This window comes from Cervus canadensis, chromosome 18 (genome assembly GCF_019320065.1).
Source record: "Cervus canadensis isolate Bull #8, Minnesota chromosome 18, ASM1932006v1, whole genome shotgun sequence".
NCBI classification, from domain to species: domain Eukaryota; kingdom Metazoa; phylum Chordata; class Mammalia; order Artiodactyla; family Cervidae; genus Cervus; species Cervus canadensis.
The window spans coordinates 33296533-33319626 of NC_057403.1; the positions used below are offsets into that span (position 1 = coordinate 33296533).

Consider the following 23094-nt stretch of genomic DNA (forward strand, 5'->3'; position numbering starts at 1 on the left):
AAACCTTATTCTTAATTTAACTCCTAGGGTACATTAAATGAGCACCTAGCACATGTGTGTATTTAATGTCTGGTTCCTATTCTGAATATCAAAAGCTCAGTAACAAGTGTCAAACAGTCCTAAACATCATGAAGGTACAATTAAAAAAGAAGGACAACTAACTAACTTTAACATTATGTGGAAAAGTGCTACATTTGAGGCTTGAACTATGAAGAGGAGAGGTTTTAGGAATCAAACAGAAGTAAACAACAACAAAAAGCCACAGGAAAACTCAGTAATAGAATTAACCTAAAATATTTTATACGATTTCTTCTCACATAATTCTTTCTTTACACAACCCTCAGAGCTTAAGAATCCATGAAGTTATTTACAATAGCCAAGATACAGAAACAACCCAGGTGCCCATTAACAGATGATTGGTTTAAGGTGTGTGTGGGGGGGGGTGGCGGGTGTGTGTGGGTGTGTGTGGGTGTGTGTGGGGGGTGTGTGTGGGTGTGGGTGTGTGTCTGTAAAACAGAGTATTAAAGAATGAAGTATTGCCATTAGCAGCCACATGGATGGACCTAGACAGTATCGCATTAAGTGAAGTGAAAGGCAAATGGTACATGATATCACTTACATGTGGAATCTAAGAAGTAATACAAATCAATCTACTTACAAAATAGAAACAGATCAAGGGAGAAAACTTACGGTTACCGAGGGGAAGAGAGAGAGAGGGATAAATTAGGAGCAATTAACAGATACAAACTACTATACATAAAATAGATAAGCAGCAATCATTTACTGTACAGCAGAGTGAGCTATATTCAGTATCTTAGCATAATGAAAACAAATCTGAAATATATACTCACACACACACATACGTATAACTCAATCACTTCACTGTACACTGGAAATACAGACAATACTGTAAATCAAAAATACGTCAATAAAAAAAGTCTTCGTAATTAGTTTGCCTCTCTACTCAGACTTTCTTGAACATCATAATCACTGATACGTACTTTATCATCTCATCTTGACTAACATGGGAGAAGCCAAACATTCCCTCTAGGGCAGTGGTTTTCAAAGGGTGTACACAAGTTAAAACTCTTTAAGAGGAGTTTTTCAAACTATGCTCCCATTTAGAATCACTGCATTCCAAGGAAAGGGGCTCAGATGCAGACCAGTGTACATAGCAATGTGAGATCTCATGAGACTATCTTCCACATGAAGCTGCCTGTAAGTATGAAAGTCAAACTGAGGAAAGTAAAAAGAGTTTACAAATAAATCCGTCTTGAGCTATTTAAAAACTGCTCTCTCAAAGTACCTACATTAAAAACACCAAAAGGTTGTAGGATGACTATAGCATCATGAGCCAGTCAAAGAAGCCTCTAAGAGAGAATAACCAGGATCCCAAGGAAAACTGAAATGCCTCTGAGATCAACAAAGATTATCTAACAACCCTTGCTTTCTGTCTACACAATTTAAATTTAAAGGAACAATTTCTGAAGTAGATGATTATACAGTCATTCTTAAATGTCAGCAGAAAAGTAACTGCTGAGGTGAATGAGAAAATCACAAGTTAAAATGTTGTTAGAAAAATCCTTCTCTTTTTCAAACTGAAGGCTTTTAAATCTTCTCACTTAATCATTCTATAAATAAATATTTTAACAGTGAAAGAAAATGTTTTAAGAATCAAGATATCACCGAAATATTTATCATCCTTACTGAATCACGCTTTTGACAAACACCAAGCATTAAACAAACAGACTATCCAAAATTTTTTTATTAAGATGGATTAATGAGAAGGACATTTTTAAGCATTAATATTACTTCACATTTTTAAAGGCTAAGTTTAAGAGAGAGTGTGTGGGGGTGTGTGGACGCGCATACACGTTGCGTGCTCAGTTGTGTCTGACTCCCTGCAACCCTATCGACTATAGCCCACCAGGCTTCTTTGTCCAAATAATTTTCCAGGCAACAATACAGGAGTGGGTTGCCATTTCATCCTGCAGGGGAGCTTCCCAAAACAGGAATCAAACCCGTATCTCCTGTGGCTCCTGCATTGGCAGGTGGATTCTTCACCACTGAGCCACCTGGGAAGCCTGGTTTTAAGATAGACCAAAATTCATCAATGACTACTGAGTACAATTAGCTGTTTTTTGTGACAGCTGTTAACACTACTAACTGAATACCAAAAGAAAAGGTAAAATGAAAGGGACAAATACTAAATTCTTTCTTTTAAATATTCTCCACTGGTACAGTGACTTTGCTTCATTAATGAGCTGCTTCTTTTTTTTTCTTCTTTTGAAGGTGACAAATTTGAGGGGAAAATATAAGATTATATACTGGAAACGGTCTCTGAAATACATCCTCAGGTGAAGGATTGACTCTGATCACACTTCACACTTACGTGGCAGTGGCCAGCAACTGAACTCATAATGTACCACGTGTCATTATGAAGACTGTTACAAAGTTTTCAAATATTGAAAAAGAAAATGACTGAAGCAGAACACAATGGGATGTGGGTAGTGAGGAGAGGGTATTCATTTTTGAGCAACCCTCACTAAAAACACAACTCAACACATAAGTTACAGAAGAAGAGTAGTGACCAATTAAATGTATCCATTCCTTAGACAACAATGGCAACTTCATCCCAGTACTTCTCATTTACAGCTACCTAAAACTTCCACCTGAAACATAGCTAACCCACATTATCTACCTTTAAATCCACCATAAACAGTCCACCACCAAGATAAAAGAAAGCTTTTGCTTTTACCCCAAACTCCGTAAACAAAGTAAAAACAAATGACAAACTTAGAAAAACTACTTGCAACCAGACATGAAATCCTATACAACAGGATTCTATACTTTCAAAAAAGACCGACAAAGAATATAAAGACAAAGAATATGAAGAGGCAGTTCAAATTTTAAAAAAATAATTTAAGTACAAAAGAAGTTCAATCTCCTCACAAAACAAATGCAAAACCAACTAGGAAAATTTACTAAAAAAAAAAAAATGGGCCTGTAAACCTGAAAAGGGTGAGTTATATGATATATACGATTCAGTGAAGTTATTAGACAAGAAAAAGAAATGCAAATCAAAACCATACTGAGATATCACATTTTAACCTATTATATTAATAAAGATTTTTTAAAAAGTGTTATTATAACAGTGCAAGGACATTAGTAATGAGAGTATAAACTGGCACAAGACGTAGTGAGAAAGATTATATCTATCTACATTACAAACACACATATCCTTCTGACTCAACAAATCCACTTTTAGGAACTGACAAAGCATTTATATTCACACATGAGCAAGATAATGGATATTATTCCACTCTACTATTAAACAGTAAGATTGCAAATAAGCATCCATTAATAAGGCATCAGTTTAATAAATTATGACTCGTACATAAACAGAATACCATGCTGGATTTACTACCATGAACATGTCAACAAAGCTGGAAAAAAAAATATGTACAAGGAAGCTCTTTCTGTACTGGTATGGACTAATCTTCAAGACGGATCAGTAAGGGGACGGTGCAAACAGTATGTTACAATATAATTTTGGAAGAGGTAAGAATATATATGTCCATTGCCTGGAGATGTATAAAGTATCTCTGGAAACATAGTCAAAAAGTGAGTATCACAAGTCACCTGTAGGGAGGGAAACTAAGTGACTAAAAAAGGAGGGAAAGCAGAGTTTTCATCAGATATCCTTTCCTATCTTTTAAATTTTGCATCAGTGAACCATCATTGTTTATGTCAAAGATGAATAATATTGGGCTGGGAGGAAAAAAACTGCAGGACAAAGAGAACTTATGGTTAGAAAAGTTAATACAATAATATTATAATTAAACCGGGGGACAAAAAAAAACAGATGAAATCATTTGTTCTCCCTACAAAGTTAAACAACAGATGTTTCAAAAAAGCATTTAAATCTTGGAATCATTTCATGAAAAAGCCTTCGAAAATTTAAGACCAGAACCCTATGCAAATATAACTCAGTAAATGGAAGCAATCAGCCTTTTAAAGATAACTTAAAATCATAATGAGCAATTACTGTGCTATTCTATCTATCATATCTGTGCTGCTACTGTCAGAGCCTGTTAAGTACACTTTCTTACCTCTATACTCCACGAAGGCTATGCTTTTTCTGCTGAGTTATTTTGTATTCTTCATCTACTATCAATTTCTCCCTTAACAACACTCTCAATACACCTGCTTATCCACAGCAATCTTCTCCATGTCTCCCCAACTATCATCCTAAAGGGCTGATTGTGACAACTCTTTGCTACTCACTGTTTTTTTTTTTTATATTTACTTTCCAAGTGTTCTGAGTCACTGGCAGTTTTGCTTTAATTTGGTAAGTTCCTGCTGTGCCCAAACCAATGTGCCAGTCATTCTCACTGATACTGTTAGAAGGACACAGAAGAGAAAACCAGCATTTGAATATTTATCAGAAAATATGATACATATACCATGAGAGTCATGCACAAGCTACTGTGAAAACAGGGTAGGGAGGACACCAAATTCAGGTTAGAAATTGAAAGAAAACATTCAAGAAAAGTTTCTATCTCTGTACATAACACAGAGGGGAAGAGAAAGAAAGCAATCAGAGTTAGGAGCTGAGTCTAAGACTGGTTCTAGCTAAGAGACCTAAGCCAGCTGTTTCACCAATCTGGGTCTAGTTTCTCATCACTAACGTAACAGCCACATCAAGGAAGACAGCACTCTAAAAGTTGTCCTACATGCTATGTCTTCAAGGCAAATAGCTACTAATTCTCTCCAGCTGATCCTTGAATTTTTCTCAGAATATTTTCTCAGCAGAAGCATTCCAAAACTCCAGACAGTCATTAACAACAAGCCTTAAGGGAAGGAAATTATCGGCCCCCTTTAGAACAAATACAGTATATTTGCAGGAGTAGATCAGAGGGAAAACCTAACAACTTAATTTTCTACATACTTTATTTCTAGACTCAATGCTCCAATTTTCTTGAATTTCAAAACAATTTTTAAAAGGGTAATTTTACCAAGTTTCTGGCTTTGTCACATTTTTCTGAACCAAGTAGAAATACTGCCTTTTATCAACATTTAACCTGGTTGCCCTTTTTAAAAAAAAGCTGCACTCATTTTGTCAGCTTTTAGAATAATTTCCCAAAAGGTCAAATGCACACGTACACTTGCTTTTAATTTAACACCGAGCTTCCAGTATTCTCGCCTGGAAAATCCCAGGGATGGAGAAGCCTGGTAGGCGACAGTCCATGGGGTTGCAAAGAGTAGGACACGACTGAGAGACTTCACTTTCACTTCACTTTATGATGTGAACCCTCATCTCGATGAAAAGATGCAATTTAAAATATTGTAAATATTGATGGATCTGCAACTGATTGGTTAGGTCTTTTTAAAAGTTACTTTTATTTCATTTTAATATTCAGAAATAACTTTCTAGTTTACAAACACACACACACACACACACACACGTTTGAAGGACAAGGTTATAACTGCTTTACCACTATACAGACTGGCAACATAAAATATATATGAACCAAAGCCTGTTTTTTCATTTTTCTGGTTGAGAGGAAAATACATATTAACATTCCTATTGTATCCCTTTTTTTTTCTCTCTTGAGAAAATTTATTATGAAATATTTCACTCAAAACTTTGACCCCCCCAAAAACAAACTCTGACCCACCAACAAGCTTCAACAAATTTTAACATTTTACCCCATTTATTTTTAAAAATTTAGTATGATGAATTCAATTAAATCCCTCTGAATATTCTGCCTCAGCCGAAGTTCCCTCTCTTCATCCCAGGAGTGACCAAAACTCAAAATTGCTGTTGATCACTGTCATGTCATATGTCCTTAGCTATAAGTGGAGAAGACAATTGTTTTTGAATGCTTTAAACTTTCCACAAAGTATCATACTGCATTCCTGCCCTTTTCACTCAACATCTTTTGAACATTACTCACATCCAGACAAGAAGCTCCAGGTCAGGCATGTTCACCTATGAATATACTACAACTTATCTACTCTTTTTGTGGACATACAGATTGTTCCCAATACTTTCCTGTTAGAAACTACCACAATGAACACTTGTAGATGTGTTATAAATGGACGAGGAGTCTTGATCAGATTCACCTTTATCAGTTTTTGTTTTGATTTAGCAAATTCACAGGTGGTGACATGAACTTTTAACAGGAGGCTTTAATTATTGCTGGTGGTTGTATCTCTGTGACATCAGCAGCACTGATGATCAGCAGGGGTTGAAAATGGTAATATTTTAATTCTTCTTCCATCCCTTCTTCATTTATTAGCTTGGCTATTCCTCTAAGGAGCAACTTTCTCTATATATACCATTGGATTACCAATAGTTCCTTCGGAAAGAACTTAGCAATAATTACTTTACAAGTAACTACTGGATAGAAAAGGCAGGATAAATGTTTCTTTCCTTTACCAGTTTTCAAAATAATGAGTCATTTCCCTAGTATTTTCCAAAAATGGCCAATAACGCTTTCAATTTTTTTTTTAATTATTATGAACTCATTGATACAAATTTATTTGGTATGTTTCAACTACAATTATTACTTTTTTCTTTTTGGCTGCACCACATGCCATGTGGGATCTTAGTTCCCCAACCAGGGATCAAACCTACCTCCCCTGCAGTGGACGTATGGAGTCTTAACTGCTGGACCACTAGGGAAGTCCCCGATTATTGCTCTTTTATTAAAGCTCAAACTTTCTCATTTTGAGGCATGACAGCCTTCTCTCATGGCCACCAAATCCTTTCAGTATGACCTCTGTAGTTTCTCTTGATTCCTGGCACAGTTTAACAGTCCAAGCTTCTTTTGTACATTTCCTGATCCAGATTTGGGATCAGCCATGTTTCTAACAGGTATGGCCCTTTGAGAATAAAAGGGTAAATACCCTGGGTGTCCCAGATGAAGAGACAAGATAAAACTGTATTTAGAGACCACACTCTGAGCTTAAGGGTGCTCAAGACAAGGATGTCTACTATCACCTCCTTTTCAATATTGTTCCACATGTACAGTATACACACATGTATATTACCATAAAGTATATACACCACATGTATAGTACACATACTACATGTACAGTATATAGTATGCATATATAGTAAGGAAATAAAATGCTTAAAGGTGGAAAAGGAAGGGAACTGCCATCATTTGCAGACAACAGTGCTGACTATATGGAAATAACAGAGTCCACAGGGACTCTAAGCACTAAGTAATGTTACCAAGCACATACATAGACAAAAATCAATTATATTTCTACATACCTACAACACAATTTTTAAAAATTTTAAAGAATGCTATTTACATTAGGAATAAGAGCTCCAAGGAAACTAGGAGTAAGTTTCACCAAAGATGTATAAAACCTTATAGAGAACACTATAAAACTTCAGAGAACCTAAGGATGTGAAATGCTATACTATTCTATATTGATGGAAAGGAAGACTATCGTAGACAGGTAATTGGGTACAGTTCCAGCAGGCCAGGCTGAAACTGGGAAGAAATAAGAGCACATGACCAGCCTGGAGAAGGTCCCGAGCCTACTACTGCCACATGAAACTGGATCAATATTCCCAAATCCTCTGACTTTCTAAGAGAAACTGGAAATTCAGATTTCTATGAGAAGTTCTTTGATTTTTATATGCTAGCAGCAAATTCAAAACAATTTTAAGTACTGTACAAGACAAACAAAATACATCTGTGAAGAATTTGGGCCCTGACCCACCATTTTCTACTCTTGCAATCTATCTACTACTTCAGATATTCAACTTTATTTCTGGGTTGTATTTAAGCCAGACATGTAAAAGGTTACAAATCCTACAGGAAATCTATCACTGCTTTTGTTGTAAAAATGTTGAGGATTTTGTCTTACATTACTAAGAAACTCCTAAATAAAAGAACCACGTAAGAACATCTCTTTTAGAATTCCTGCTTTTTCTAAATTCTGTTGGCTGTCCCTTAGGAAATGGTAAAATCGGTAAGATCTGAGAGTTTTTTAAGAATAAAACCTAAATGTTTAAAATTTATTAATTAACCTTTAGAATAACCCTATAAAGCAGTATTAGGACTGTCTCCATTTTACATATGAGCGAACAAGAAAGGTTAAAGTTCTTGTTGAAAAACACACGCACGACAATAAAGTAACAAAGCCACAGCTCACATCAAGGTAGCCTGGCTCCTGCAGCTGTGCCCGTAAATTCTAGTATCACAACCACGTAACTGAATTTTTTTTTCCTGCCTGAGCTGCCTCCCCAATAGCAACCACACAAGCCTTGTGTTCTGAATTCTTCCTTCCCCTAACTCTTACTTTGTACTATTCTTTTTCTCTTTTAAATAGATGCTGATAATGCATGCCATCTCAAATCCCATACATAAGGCAGGGCTAAATAAGTTAATTAACTTAATGCAAATAGCCATTTATAGATTTAAACTAAACACAAAGAATGAACAAGTTTTAGAGTTATGCAAGGCTGAGTTCTAATCTTTCCCCTTATACTTACTAGCTGTGTGAATTTAAACAAGTCACTTAAACTGAATTTAAACTCAATTTCCTCATCTGTACTACGAGGATACTACCTATCTCATGGGTTTTACTATAAAATTTAAATACTTTTAAAATATGGCTTCGAGACATTTTTAAATTATATATCTGGTTCATATTTAATTTCTGTTGTACAGTATCATATTAGATACTGCAGTAAAAAATAAAAAGAAACAGGTGAAATTACCTTTAACAATGCATTTTGTTTAATTCTATATACCTAAAATATCAATTCAACATATGATCAACATAAAAATTATTAGCTATTTTACATCTTTCCTTTGTACTAATGCTTTTAAATACAGTATGTACTTTACACTTACAGCACATCTCAATTCGTACACTCCAGATCCATCAGAAATATCTGAATTGTATTTAGATTTTGTAAAATTTACAACTGATGAAATAGATTTACATATTCAAGTAGTTAAAACATATTTAAAAGGTTTCCAATAATTGCATCAAGTACCCTCCCTCATTTATTTTTCTTTAATATTCACCTTAGTTGAACTAGCTATATTTCCAAAGACCAGTGGCTACACAGCTAGTGGCTACCATGAAAAACAGTGCAGGTCTCACAGATAAAATGCAATTAAAGAGTGGTTGTTTCTACGCACCATCAAATGAAAATGGCACTGTGATTCATACATGTAGGAAAGACAATCTTAACAGGAACCTCTTTATGGGTACATGATAAAGACAATTTCAATGGGTGGGGTACCAAATTACTGATATGGATTAGGCCATGCGTGACTATTCAGAGAGAGGAACAGAATGAGGACCTTAAAATTACCATAACTATTCCCACTCAGAAAAATCTTTATTTTTTTTTTATCAAAATTTTAGTAGTTTCCTTGAGTAGTTTCACTTTCCACCTAAGATTTAAATGTTTTATCTAAGTTCCATAACACCTTAAAAAATGCCACCTAGATAGACTCAGAAAACATATTTTATTTAAACATGTCATAGAAATGAATCTTAGGAATATATATAAAATTCCTTTACAAAATGAAATATCACCAAAGTCTACCCTATGATTTTAAATTCAAGAGTTTGTCTTTAAAGAACAGCCTTAAGAGTATATAATTCTACTGTTCTCATGATGTTAACAAGTAACACTCTCTGAGTGGAAGGATTAGGAGTCTTTCCTCCAGTGGACCATCTAACTTAATGTGTCTACTTAAAATCAACCAACAAGAATACATGAATAGCTATCTGCTTTGTACTAATTATGTCACATGCTACATGGATAACCACCTAGATCCATTTCTGATATGGTAAAAGCATATAATGTTTATTTATAGGAGACAGCTGTTGCTTTTGACTGCCTAGTATCTGGTCCTTTCCTCGGATATTAATACCTCAATTTTCCTTTGGGGAATTAATGCTCTCCCACTCTTAATCATAAATTTCTTGAGAGGCTGATCTCATTTCCTGCCCCAAAATGAGCATAAAAGTAACCCAAGTCAGCCTGGGAAGATTCAATCCCATTACTTTTTTTGTTTTAACTCAATGGTGAGGATATATTCTTCCACTTAATTTAGTGAGCTGAACAGAAAATAAACTGATGGCCATCTTTCCTGACAAATATATTAGAACATTAATAATATTATCTTTGAATAATGCAAATATGGGTGGTATTTTTTCTTTGTACCTAGTATTGCACATTCTTTTAATTTTGCAGTCTTTTCCTTAAAAAGATTACTCAGCATACAATTAAATTTTCAAGTAAAATAAAATTTAATAGCATTCGTAAGAACCAAAAAACAACCCACTACATCCTTCTCTGTGACTCAATCTCCCTTACCATGTATAAAAGTGGAAAGAAGAAAGTACTTATTTATCACCAAGAATATCATGCCCAGACTGGCTGTATCAAGCAATATGTGTTTAAAAAAAAAAAAAAGAAATCTGTGTTTGTGTGTGAAGTGAAACAACAGGCAGGCCTGCACAGTGGCTACAGCTATAAAGGAATGAGGCTAAGGACAAAGTCCTTAAATGCCATTGCTTGGCATCCACCGAATTTCTTTTACTTAAACACAACTGCCGGCAGTGTTGGCAGTGTTATATAGTATTACTGCACTGAGAAAATAATTAAGAAAACATTGAGTAAACTTTTCTTAAAAGTGTACTCTTCATAGTCCAGGATGTCTGACAGAACAATCACAATCTACCAGGTAATCCTGGTCAATCTTTAAACTCACTGCCACCATCAAAACATACTCTAGTCCACATAATTAGAGATTCCCAATGGAAAAGACAATTGATGGCAATATCATACCTTCCCAGGTCAGCAGTTTTCTCTCTCAATTCTACCCTCAGTTCCATAATAATAAGACTACTGGGACATCAAAAATATCCTGTCCTCCTTGACAGGAGAGACCGACAATCCCTGACCTACTGACATTAAAATAAGAGTACCCTTGTTAGCCTGGAAGAGAGCATGGCAATCCACTCCAGTAGTCTTGCCTGGAGAACCCCCATGGTCAGAGGAGCCTGGCGGGCTATAGTCCATGGGGTCACAAAGAGCTGGACTGAGTGACTAAGCACAGCACAGCACCCTTTGCTAGATGTGGTCTCACCCCAGCCTACCTGTCCAAAGTGAGCAGGGTAGCCCAGCATGTGCATATACAGTAATTTTGCCACATTCCGACACCGGTATGTATTGTCTTCTTCTCTAAAAGATGACCGAATTGCAGCACACTCTTTCTGGATCATTTCTCGTTCTTCGGCTTGGGTTCGGGCTGTCCGGATGGTCCGGATCAGCTCCCGCAATCTGATGGGGGCTGGCATCCTCTGGATATAGAAAGACATTAAATAAAGATGTTCACATTTTTTTTTTCTACCAAAACCATACACACAACTTTCCACATACATTTCTGATTTTTAAGAATTTAACACTTGTTAAGTCTGTTAATACAATGTTCCAGCAAAGCGATTACATACAAACCCCTCAATTCATTAAATTTATGTAAAGAACACTAAGAAAAATGTTAAGTGGTAACTACAGCAAAATAAGAAATAAAATACACTAACAATGAAAAGTCTATCACTAATATCAAAATATCTTAGGAACTAACTCAAGCCAAATCTTTACACAATCCTTAAATTAACGAAAGGACTATGCCTAACCTTAAAGAAGATAGGTGTTTTCTGCTCAACTGTTGTTAAACTCAACATAGTTCAACAAAGTATGAGAAGAATACTGAATATCATAATCAAAGCCCAACTCAACAAAATGAGAGATGAGGAGAAAAGATCAAATATAAAATTTAAACACCTATCTGAGAAATATAATCATCTCAGTATATACTAGGTACTCTTTGAAAACGTGGTGGAAAAGAAACAATAAACCAATCTTAGCAGAGAAAACTGTCAACTGAAAAAAATGCACAACCTAAAAGCCAAGAATTACGTTTTACTACTGAAGACTATAGCCCAGAATACAGCCTCTCAGATAGGTCTTTCAAAGAAGTAAGGAAGGAGCCAGGATACATAGGTTTTGCTGTGAAAAAATAACAAACATGTAGTTGAACATCACAAGATGACTGCTAATCACAAAAACTGACATCTCAAAGTAATAATTTTAATGCTTTTGTATGTTTGGCAAGATTCAAGAGTCTGGGCTTACTGAAATGATTCCTTTGGTATATATCTTAACTATCTAGGGCTAGTATCCTATTTTTCTCCATCCAGAATTCCCCTCAAGGTGCACCATCAGGGGCAGCTGTACAGGCTGATGTCTTCACAGTCACAATATTCTGTGTTTACTGAAATGGCAGGCAACATTTTTTTGTCCAGAAGACTAGTAGTGTCATGAGAAAAAATAAAAATTAACCCTGCACCCTAACCTTACACAATATACAAAAATTAACTCAAAATGGGACCCAGAAGGAAATCTTTGGAAACGTGGGTTAAACAATGATTTCATATATAAGAATAAAGCACAAAAGAAAAATTAATAATCTGGATTTCATAAAAATTTTGAACTTTTACCCTTCAAAAGATGTCATTATAAAAATAAGGCAAAACAAAGAAAGAAAGGAGCCCTATATTACAAAGAAGTTGTATTTAGAATACACAGTCTTATAACTCAAAAATAAAATAATCATAGTTTAAAATGGGGAAAAGATTTGATTAGACACTTCTCAAATTAAAATATATGAATGGCAAACAAGCACATGAAAAGATGCTAACGTCATCAGTCAACAGAGAAATGTAAATTAAAACTATTAAGGAGATAACACTCTACACCATTAGAATGCCTAAAATTTTAGGCAATAATATAGAACAAATGAATTTTCACACATTGCTCACAGGAATGTAAAATAGCTCAAATACTTTATAAAACAGTTTGGCAATTTCATGTAAAGTTAAATATACACTTAGCATATGATTCAGCAAATCCACTCAGTATTTACCCAAGAAAAATGAAAATATGTGTTCTCACCAAGACATGAACAAAAATGTTCAAAGAAGTTTCATTTATAACTGCCAAAAACTGGAAACAACCCAAATGTTCATAAACAGGTGAAGCAAATCGGCCTTCCCATACAAAAGTATACTTGTCAAAATAAAACAGAACCAATACACAACCCACAAGGGTCTCAAAAATATTCTGCTGAGCAAAAGAAGTAAGAACAAGAGAGTACATACTGTATGACTTCACCTATATGAAACTTTAAAGAAAAACACGTCTCATCTACAATGATGGAAGAGAGATCAATGATTACCTGGGGGACAGGGACTGGACTGGGCAGTAAGGAAATCTTTTGGGGTGATAGAAATGTATATATACACTTCTGAAATTCACCAAACTGTATACTTAAAATAGGTGCATTTTATTTTATACATATTACACCTCCATGTTAATAAAAATTATAGAATTAGACAATCATTACAATCACCTTCAGTACATATTAGCTGTGGAATCCTAAACCAATAATCTTCTATGTTGTTCTAATCTAATAAACCTGTAGGATATCCCACTCCAATCAGTTCACTATGGTATCAATCCTCAAGGTAGGGATGGTACGTTAGGAATTTAGAAAAGTTCCCTAGGTATTGATAAGCTCTGGCATACTGGCCCCTCTTAAGACTGTGTGTCCTAAACTATGCAAAGCTACCTGTATAATACCATTTTGTCACTTTTTTTTTTGCAATTAAAGATCTGATTTATTCACGTATCTGAAAACATTCTACAATGAAAGCTGTTATCAGATGCTGCCTGTACTGTGCTATGGACCATGCATACTGCCATACTGTTTTCAGAAGACTTGAAATGCCCATGACTGGTAGTTTAAAAACTGTACACCTGATGGAGAAGGAAGACAATTTAATGTTTCATCCAGATCCAGAGGTGCAGCAAATTAAAGGACAGCTCCAATCAGCAGATATCTCACAATGGTCTCCAGGAAGAAACGGTAAGCAACAGACAGTTCAATAGTGCTTCTCCAAAAAGTGGATAGTTGTCTAAAACGTTTCAGGTTGCAACCCTTGCAGAAGACACTGACGCCCAATACACTGATTGTCAGTCCAGGAAACATGGGTCTTCCCGGTTCCGCGTGGCTGGGGAGCCCCTACCAATCATGCTTCTGTGCTGTGACTAACAGGGTCCTCTGGACCGGGCAGGGAGCAGGTGGGGCCGTGCACCGTCAGTCATGGTGGATGGCAGTGTAGAAGATGATCCAGATGGCCATGAACAAGGTAAACGATGTCATAAACCCTTCTTCTATGAGCTCCCATGTGCCGCTATATCATTCCTCGTCTATCTGCAGGTAGTTGCTGAAGTAGAGGTACACGACATCTGCGTTGATCAGGCAGAACGCAGCTATTCCCAAGAAACCTTGCAACGGTAACACTCCCCAAACGACACCTAAGACAATAGCAGGGATCTGTCAGAACCAGTAGGTCACATCTAAAAATTCATCTTTGTCTTCCCAGGCCGTGTCGCTCCGCAACACCTTGCTCCAGACAGAGACTTTGAGGGCCCCGTTGGGCTGCTGCGGCTGAGACGGCTCCACCTTCTGCTGCCCGCCTCCCGATGCGCCGCCCGGGCCGGGCCTGGGGCACCTGGGCCAGTCTAAAGGGGGTCTGGAGTCGCAGGTCACAGAACGCGGGTCGGCAGTGGAAGCAACAGGCTCAGCGGATCAGTTCAGCGGCGTCCCTTCGGCTGCCTGCACTTGGCCAAACCCATTTTGTCAGTCTTTAATAGAACTATTTGAGGGTTTAACGTCTGTAGTTTACAAAGCACTTTTATGTGTCTTATCTTATTTCATTTGTCCCTTACATCATTTTAAAGTAAGGATGGAAAATCACTATCCTCACTTTGCCTTTGAGGAAATTTGGTCTCAGAGCAACTATTCAACATGCTTAACATCACAAAGCTGGCAAGTGACAGAGCTAGCCACTTGAACCTAGTATTAAGATGCAAAAAGTTCTTCCCAGTACTTCAAAAATAAATATTGTATCTATATGAAATTATATGATTACTAGGATTTGTTTTAAAATACTCCCACGGTGGAGAAGCAAACGGCAACCCACTCCAGTATTCTTGCCTGCGTGACTGAGCACGCACACATGAGGAAGGTGGAAGGAGATGGGTTGATAGCAATAAACAAATAGAACTAAAAAAATAAATAAAAATAAAATACTCTCAGGGGAAAAAACATTGAGGAATGAGAACAGGAGGGGGAAAAATGAAACAAAATGGGCAAATGTTGATTACTGATGAAGGTATATGATGAATACATGACAATACATTATATTATTCTCTATTTTCTTGTGTATTAGAAATTGTTCACCACCAAAAGCTTTTTAAAAATCAAAAAGCTTCAACAAGACATCTAAATCCTTAAAATTTTCATAATAAAAAATATTAATAGAGGTCCATTTAAAGAACTACTACTTTCATAATAATCATAAATATCAATGGCTTTAGGACAAAACAAAAGTTAAAGGTAAGCAAAACCAATGTATTATATATACTTTCAACACAGTGAAATAAACTAAGAAAAGCATAAAGGTATTACAGCTCTGAAAGATCAAGAACTAAATGTAAAATCAGGTGCTGACTATCTAAAGCCCAGTAACTGTATTTTCAAAAAGAATCTTATTTACCGTTAACCTTAACTTGGTGTGTGGGGAACAAGAGACATCTAAAACCAATCAAGGGCTTCCCTGGTGGCTCAATGGTAAAGAATCTGCCTGCCAATGCAGGAGACAGGTTCAATCCCTGATCCAGGAAGATCCCACATGCCGCGAAGCAACTATAGAGCCTGTGTTCTTGAGCCTGGGAACTGCACCTACTGACGCCCTTGCACCCTAGAGCCTGGACACAGCAACAAAGAGGCCTCTGCAAGAGAAGACTGTACACCACAACCAGAGAGTAGCCCCCATTCTCTGCAACTAGAGAAAAGCCGGTGCAGCAACAAAGACCCAGCAGAGCCAAATAAAGAAATAAATAAAACTACTTAAAAAAAAAAAAAAGAAAGAAAAACAAAAAAAAAGTGATATCAATGGTAATACTCTGCTAGTAAGTAACTTCTCCCTAGAAGACCTCTACAAAGCAAACAAAGCCTATCAGAACAAGCCTAAATCTAGTCCCAAAATATGGGGAAATCACAGACGTTTAAGACAGCTGAGAGAAAAACAAGTTACCTTGAGCAACTTCTCAGCTATCAGCCTCAGAGTCACAGAAATATAGTTCATGCCACTAGCTTTTTTCTTTAGTATTTTTTTTTTCCTTTTTGCTGCACTGTGAGGCATATGGGATCTCAGTTCCCCAGCCAGGGATGGAACCTGTGTCCCTTGCATTAGAAGTGTGGAGTCTTAACCACTGGACCACCACGGAAGTCTCAATGCCCGTAGATTTGCACAGAGCAAACGGAGGATCCAGGATGTTAACTACCTTGTACAAGGCCACAAAATTAGTCACTAGCCTTACTCATGTCTCATGATTCCCCCATTCAGCACTCTTCCTCTAATACCAGGCTGCCTCTAGCTTAGAGAAACACAAGATTTTTTTTTCCCTTGGGCTGTGACAACTTACTACTACTTGACTTCTTTCTGTATCACAAGAAAATATTTTAATAGCTGTGAACTGAAAAAATGCACAACCTAAAAAGTTGAGAATTATGTTTCATTCAGGGAATTACTGAAGACTATAGCTCAGGGCTTCCCTGGTGGCTCAGAAGGTGGAGAGTCTGCCTGCAGTGCAGGAGACCCAAGGTTCAATCCCTGGGTCGGGAAGACCCCCTGGGGAAGGAAATGGTAACCCACTCCAATGTTCTTGCCTCGAAAATCCCAGGGATGGAGGAGCCTGGCAGTCCACGGGGTCGCAAAGAGCAGACATGACTGAGCAACTTCACTTTCACTATAAGCCATGGATACAGATAGCTCAGAGGGAACCGTCCAAAGAAATAAGGGAGGAGCCAGGACATACAGTTTTGACCCGTGGGATGAGCAAAAAAACAAAAAACATGTAATCAAACAAACATCACAAGAGGACTGCTAATCACAAAAACCAGACATCTCAAGTTAATGACTTTAGTGCTTTTCTGTGTATGTGAAAATGCCAGAGTCTGGGTTTACTGAAGTCATTCCTTTGATCCACATCTTATCTGCCAGTATTCTCTCTTCTCCATCCTGAATTCGCTTTAGGGTACACCAGCAGATGGCTGCAGTAGCAGCAGTGGCTGATGGCTTGATGGCAGGCAACACTTGTTTACTGAAACTTTTTTTTTTTTTTGGTTTACACAGGCATGAATGAGAAAGTAAAGGATTTAGTATATTTCAGAACATATTCTAAGAACAAAACTAAACAAAAAGTTCTGGTTCCAGTGAAAATGGGAGGAAACAACACTCCATGGAGTCCTGCCTCTCTCTCCTTCTGAATGCAACTAAAATCCTAGAAAAAACACATGCCACAGCTACCTGAGGACTCCGCAAAGCAAATGACAGTGAGCAGACTAGAGAAAGCAAGCAGAATTTGAAGCTACATGAGACTGGCAAGAAGCCGTCATTTTCCTCCAGTGTTGCCCAGCTTGTACCCAAGGGCAGCCCCAAATCTGGAAGTGCTCAGCGGGTACAGAGAAGAAGTTCTAAGAAAAATCCTCTCCTTCTGGTCCAAGGAGCAGGAAATAAAGGACAGTGGAGGAAATTCTGTTTTGTGTTTTCCTTCCCTCTCCCCTGCCCTGGGGTAATACCGCAAATACAGCAGTGGTGGCTGCTGCAAAAAAGCAATGGCAGTCCCCTCCAGGCAGGCACCGAGAAACTGGGAAAGGCAAACTCCCCTCCAGAGGAGCTGAGACCCCAGAGCAGGCAGTCATCTCTCTCTAGCCTCTCACTGCTTGATGTGAATTCACCAAGAAAATACAGTTCCAATTGCAAACTTACTCAACAATAGTGTTACAAAATATATGAGACAAAACCTGACAGATATGAAAGGAAAAATAAACAACTCCTCAATTATAATTAAGAGACTTCACCATGTTCTCCAAGGACAGAATAGAAGACTTGAATGCCACTGTCAACTAACTGGAGCTAACGAATACCTACAAAACACCCCAACCAACAACAGAATATACATTCTTCTTAATTACAGAACATTCATCAAGACAGACCATATCCTGGACCACTGGGGGAAAAAGTTAGGGAATTCCAAGGTGGTCCAGTAGTTAATACTTGGCGCTTTCACTGGCTGGGGTTCAATCCCTGGTTGGGGAACTGAGATCCACAAGCCACACAGCCCCCCACCCCCGCCAAAAAATAAAAAATTAATAAAGTTAAACGAATGGAAATTAAAAAAAAAGAAAAAGGCCTCTGACCATAATGGAATTAAGCTAGAAATCAATAACAGAAAGCTAACTGGAAAACTCTCCATCTATCCTGAAATTAAACAATACATTCCCAAATAATCCATGGGTGAAAGAGGAAGTATCAAGGGAAATTAGTAAATATACTGAACTGAACAAAAACATAAACACACAGTAAAATCTGAGGTATACACTAAAGCAGTGGTTAATGGGAAATGTATAGCATTACGGATTTACCTGTCAACAATCTAACAACTAAGGTTCTACTTTAAAAAACTAGAGGGAATTCCCTGGCAGTCCAGTGGTTAGGACTCCTTACTTTCATTGCTGAGGGCATGGGTTCAATCCCTGGTCAACCCTGGTCAGGGAAGTGAAGTGAAAGTCGCTCAGTCGTGTCTGACTCTTTGCAATCCCATGGACTATACAGTCCATGAATTCTTCACGCCAGAATACTGGACTGGGTAGCCATTCCCTTCTCCAGGGGATCTTCCCAACCCAGGGATCGAACCCAGGTCTCCCACATTGCGGGCAGATTCTTAACCAGCTGAGCCACAAGGGAAGCCCAAGAATACTGGAGTGGGTAGCCTATCCCTTCTCCAGCCAATCTTCCCCGACCCAGGAATTGAACCGGGGTCTCCTGCATTGCAGACGTATTCTTTAATAACTGAGCTATTAGGGAAGCCAAAAAGAATATGGAACACGTCATGAATTTGCGTGTCAGGGAACTAAAAAGTAAATTAAAATAACCCAAAAGAACTAGAAAAAAGTAAACAATAAACAAATCAATGAAATTAAAAAAAAAAAAAAAAAGTCAATGAAGTCAAGTCAATGAAACCAAAAGCCAATGAAACCAAAAGCTTGTTGTTAGAAAAGATCAATGAAATTGATAAACCTCTGGACAGACAATAAGAGAAACAATACAAATTAACAATATTAGGAATGAAAGGGGATATTACGACAAACGTTAAAAGGATAATTAGGTAATAGTATGAACAACTCAACGCACATTGCAACTGAACATCCACATGCAAAAAGAGAAAGAAAAAAAAAAAACTGAACCTTGATCTAACTCTCACACCTTATTAACTCAAAATGGATCCTAGATCTAAATATAAAACATACAACTATAAAACTTTTAGAAGACATAGGAGTAAACCTTCATGACCTAGGGTTAGGCAGAGTTCTTAAGACATTATACCAAAGGCACAATCCATAAAAGAAAAAAAATGATAAAATTGGACTTTTATAAAAAGTACAAACTTTTACGCTATGAAAAACACTGTTAAGAAAATGAAAAGACAAGTTACAGACTGGGATATCTGCAAATCACGTATCAATGAGGGACGTGTATTTATCTAGAACACAAACACACTTATCAAAACACAACAGTTAAACTAACCCAATTTTTTAAAACAAGCAAAAACTAAAATGGATACTTTAACAAAAAGCTAATAATAATAATAAATAAGCAAATTTAAAAGATGCTCAACTACATTAAGCGCTAGAAAAATACAAATTAAAACCACAATAAGATAACTTTCTTGCCTGGGAAATCCCATGGACAGAGGAGCCTGGCTGGCTACAGCCCATGGAGTCACAAGAGTCGGACACGACTTAACGACTAAAACACCAACAAAATACACCTATTGGAATGGCTAAAACACCAAGTGCTGGAGAGGATGCAAAGCAATTGGAACTCTCTTTCACACACTGCTGGAAGGCATGCAAAATGGTACTGCCACTCTGGAAAACAGTTTGACAGTTTCGTATAAACTTACAACATACACTTACCATATGATCCAGTAATCCTACATCTAGGAATTTATCGTAGAAAAATGGGGCTTATAAGGGACAGGGAACTAATAGGAGCTCTACTGAGCTAACCTCCATAAAGGTATCAAGCTGTCTAGAAAGCAGATCCTGAGTGCCAAGTTGAAAGGAAGTTCTTTTCAAACACAGGCAGTTCAGAAAAGGTGCCTGTCAAGCTATACCCATTTTGGACTTCTAAACAAGTGAACTGAGACTAAAAGAGAGGGTAATGCTTTAAATACATGGAGAAGGACAAAGACAAATCTTTGAGAACTTGTATTTCTCTTTATTTCTACCTTAGATATGTAAGAAGGTCTATTCTAAAAATTCTAGCCATTTCAAATCCTACAAAAGAGAAAAACAAAATGTCATGTCTATGTTTTGGCCAAAGCACCAAAAGGAGGAAGTCACACCACAGGAACTATGCACTGGAAGCAATAGTAATTAGTCAAAGAATTACAAGTGAAGGAAAAATTACTGGGGAAGAGAATTGGGCCCAGTAAGCTAGCCTCTCCTCTTGCCTGCTCCCCAAGTCTTCTTACATTAATAAACCTTTGAGACTATGGTTTTATATTTTGAATAACAAACTCCTTAAATTGTTCAAACAAAAACTCTTAACATGTTGAATATTCCTCAGACACAGTTTCTATAAAGAAAAGAACATATTTAAAAGAAATGTTAAAAAAAAAAAAAAGAGAAATGTTAGTGCCAAAACAGTAAAACGAAGATCCTAGTACCTAACCACCCTTGTTGGCCCAACTACCTAGAGCAAGCCACTTGACTTCTCTAAGCCTCTCTTCCAGCAGTAATAAAATAAGGGTATTGAATAAATATTGAATATTGAAAAATGAAAACAAAAAATAAGAGTATTGAATCAGCTTTAAAAATCTATGAGAACAAATATTTAATGATCACACTATGTAGCATTCTATTTTCAGTCTGTCAATTTTAAAAGCATTATTCTTTACAAATCAAAGGTAGCCTCTTCATTTGACTGCTTGTACAGTCAGGCAATTCAGTACAAGGAAAAAATAGTTAAACCAAACTTTAATAATGAGCAAAATATTATATACTATACTTAACATTAAGTTTGAGAATTCTGAACTGAGAAAGCAGCAAGATCAAGGTCTTTAAACAGAAAATGATCAACAACAACAAAAGTTGAATAGCTGAAGGCCCATTTATAAAACAGAGAATACAGTATCATAAACGACATCAACACATCAACATAAGTATCATTTAAATTCGTTTCAAAATGGAAAGGGAAAATGTAAAAAATACAGAATCAGAAGTTAGCTTCATGTACCTGTTCTTTTTCCTCCTTTTTCAATTCACTTAGTCACACTACCCCAGAGATGTTTACATTAACAGGGAAACATGTTATACCAGTAAGTGCCAATCACTCGTTCAACAAATATTTGCTGAGGCTTTGCTATGCCAGGCATTGTAATAGGTGCTGGGGACTGGCAAGGACATAGCCTCTATCCTTAAGATCTCAAAGTCTACTGAAGAAAACAGATTTTTAAATTCCAGCTACACAATAAAAGGCAAAAAGTGCTAATCAATGACAGAACACTGTATTTATGATAAGCCAAATATTGTCATGGCCAAACTAACACAATATATTTAGACATTTTTTTCTTTTGTGAGTGATTTCTGGATCAAACAAATCCAAAATCCCATACATATATAGAGAGAGGTTTATAGCACAGTTGTTTATTCACTCAGTCGTGTCCATGGACTGCAACCCTATGGACTGAAGTCTGCCAGGTTCCTTTGTCCATGGAATTTTCCAGGCAAGAATACTGGAGTGAGTTACATTTCCTGCTCCAGGGGATCTTCCTGACCCAGGGATCGAACCCTCATCTCCTGCATCTCCTGCACTGACAGGTAGATTTCTCACCACTAACCACCTGGGAAGCCCCTATGTAGCACAGTACCAGTACACAGTACCAGTACTCATTCAAAACCTTTAGGGGGAACTGAAAATTTTCTGGATTTTAGAAAGGTAATATAGTACCTACATAATACATCATAATTTGCCCATTATGTCTGGAGCATCTGTTGTTCTATTATCAAACAATATTTCTGCAGTAATACATAAGAATATTCACACCAAGAAAGGAAATAAATACTACAAACAGCCTCATATCTGGTCAGATCAGACTTTAACACAAAAAGAATTATGAAGAACAGCTTTTGGCAATTTCAGAACTGATAAGAGATGATGTACCCTTGTTCAATGACCCTATCACTGTTTAAAACAATGTAAAATTACCTAGCTCCTATATCCCAGCTCCACAACTTATTAGCTGTGTCCCTGTGTAAATGTCTTAACCTCTCAGAATTCAGTTTCCTCGTCTGTAAAACAGGGACAGTATCTAACTCAATGGATTGTTACAAGAAATAAACCAGAATACACATAAAAGTCTTAGCAAAGTGCCTGGCACACAGTAATCACTAAATGAATGTTGGCTACATGAACAAATCATCCTTGCACAAAATAATCTTGAGCAAAAACAAGTTGCGGAAAGACACACAGCATTAATATTTATACAAGTTTAAAAGACATGAAAGTATGTGTTCTTTACATCTACTACAAAAATGCAGTAAGAGTATATGTGGAACTGGGGGCTTCCCTGGGGGTCCAGTGGCTAAGACTCTGTGCTCCCATTGCAGGGGCCTGGGTTCAATCCCTGGTCAGGGAACCAGATCCTATATCCTGCAACCAAGACCTGGGACAGCCAAATAAATAAATATTAAACAAAGAAAAAGAGTATATGTATAGCTGAATCACTTTGCTGTATACCTAAAACATACCTCAACTGTGAAAATGCAGTAAGAAAATAAGAATGTGTATGTGAAAGACAATCATCTGGAAAGTATCTGACTGGGGTAGTATTACACA

The 23094-nt window shown here is 37.0% G+C and overlaps 1 protein-coding gene and 1 pseudogene across 1 annotated transcript in view; both read right to left on the reverse strand.

The window, feature by feature from the left end:
* The window catches only part of AP1G1 (adaptor related protein complex 1 subunit gamma 1), a 90500-nt gene that overhangs the window by 53108 nt on the left and 14298 nt on the right, over positions 1-23094 (reverse strand). The window contains exon 2 of the mRNA XM_043434937.1: positions 11155-11358. Coding sequence (XP_043290872.1) covers positions 11155-11355 — 201 coding nt within the window. The 5' untranslated portion in view covers positions 11356-11358. The remainder of the gene's footprint in view (positions 1-11154; positions 11359-23094) is intronic.
* Positions 12616-14711, reverse strand: LOC122421301 (annotated as a pseudogene).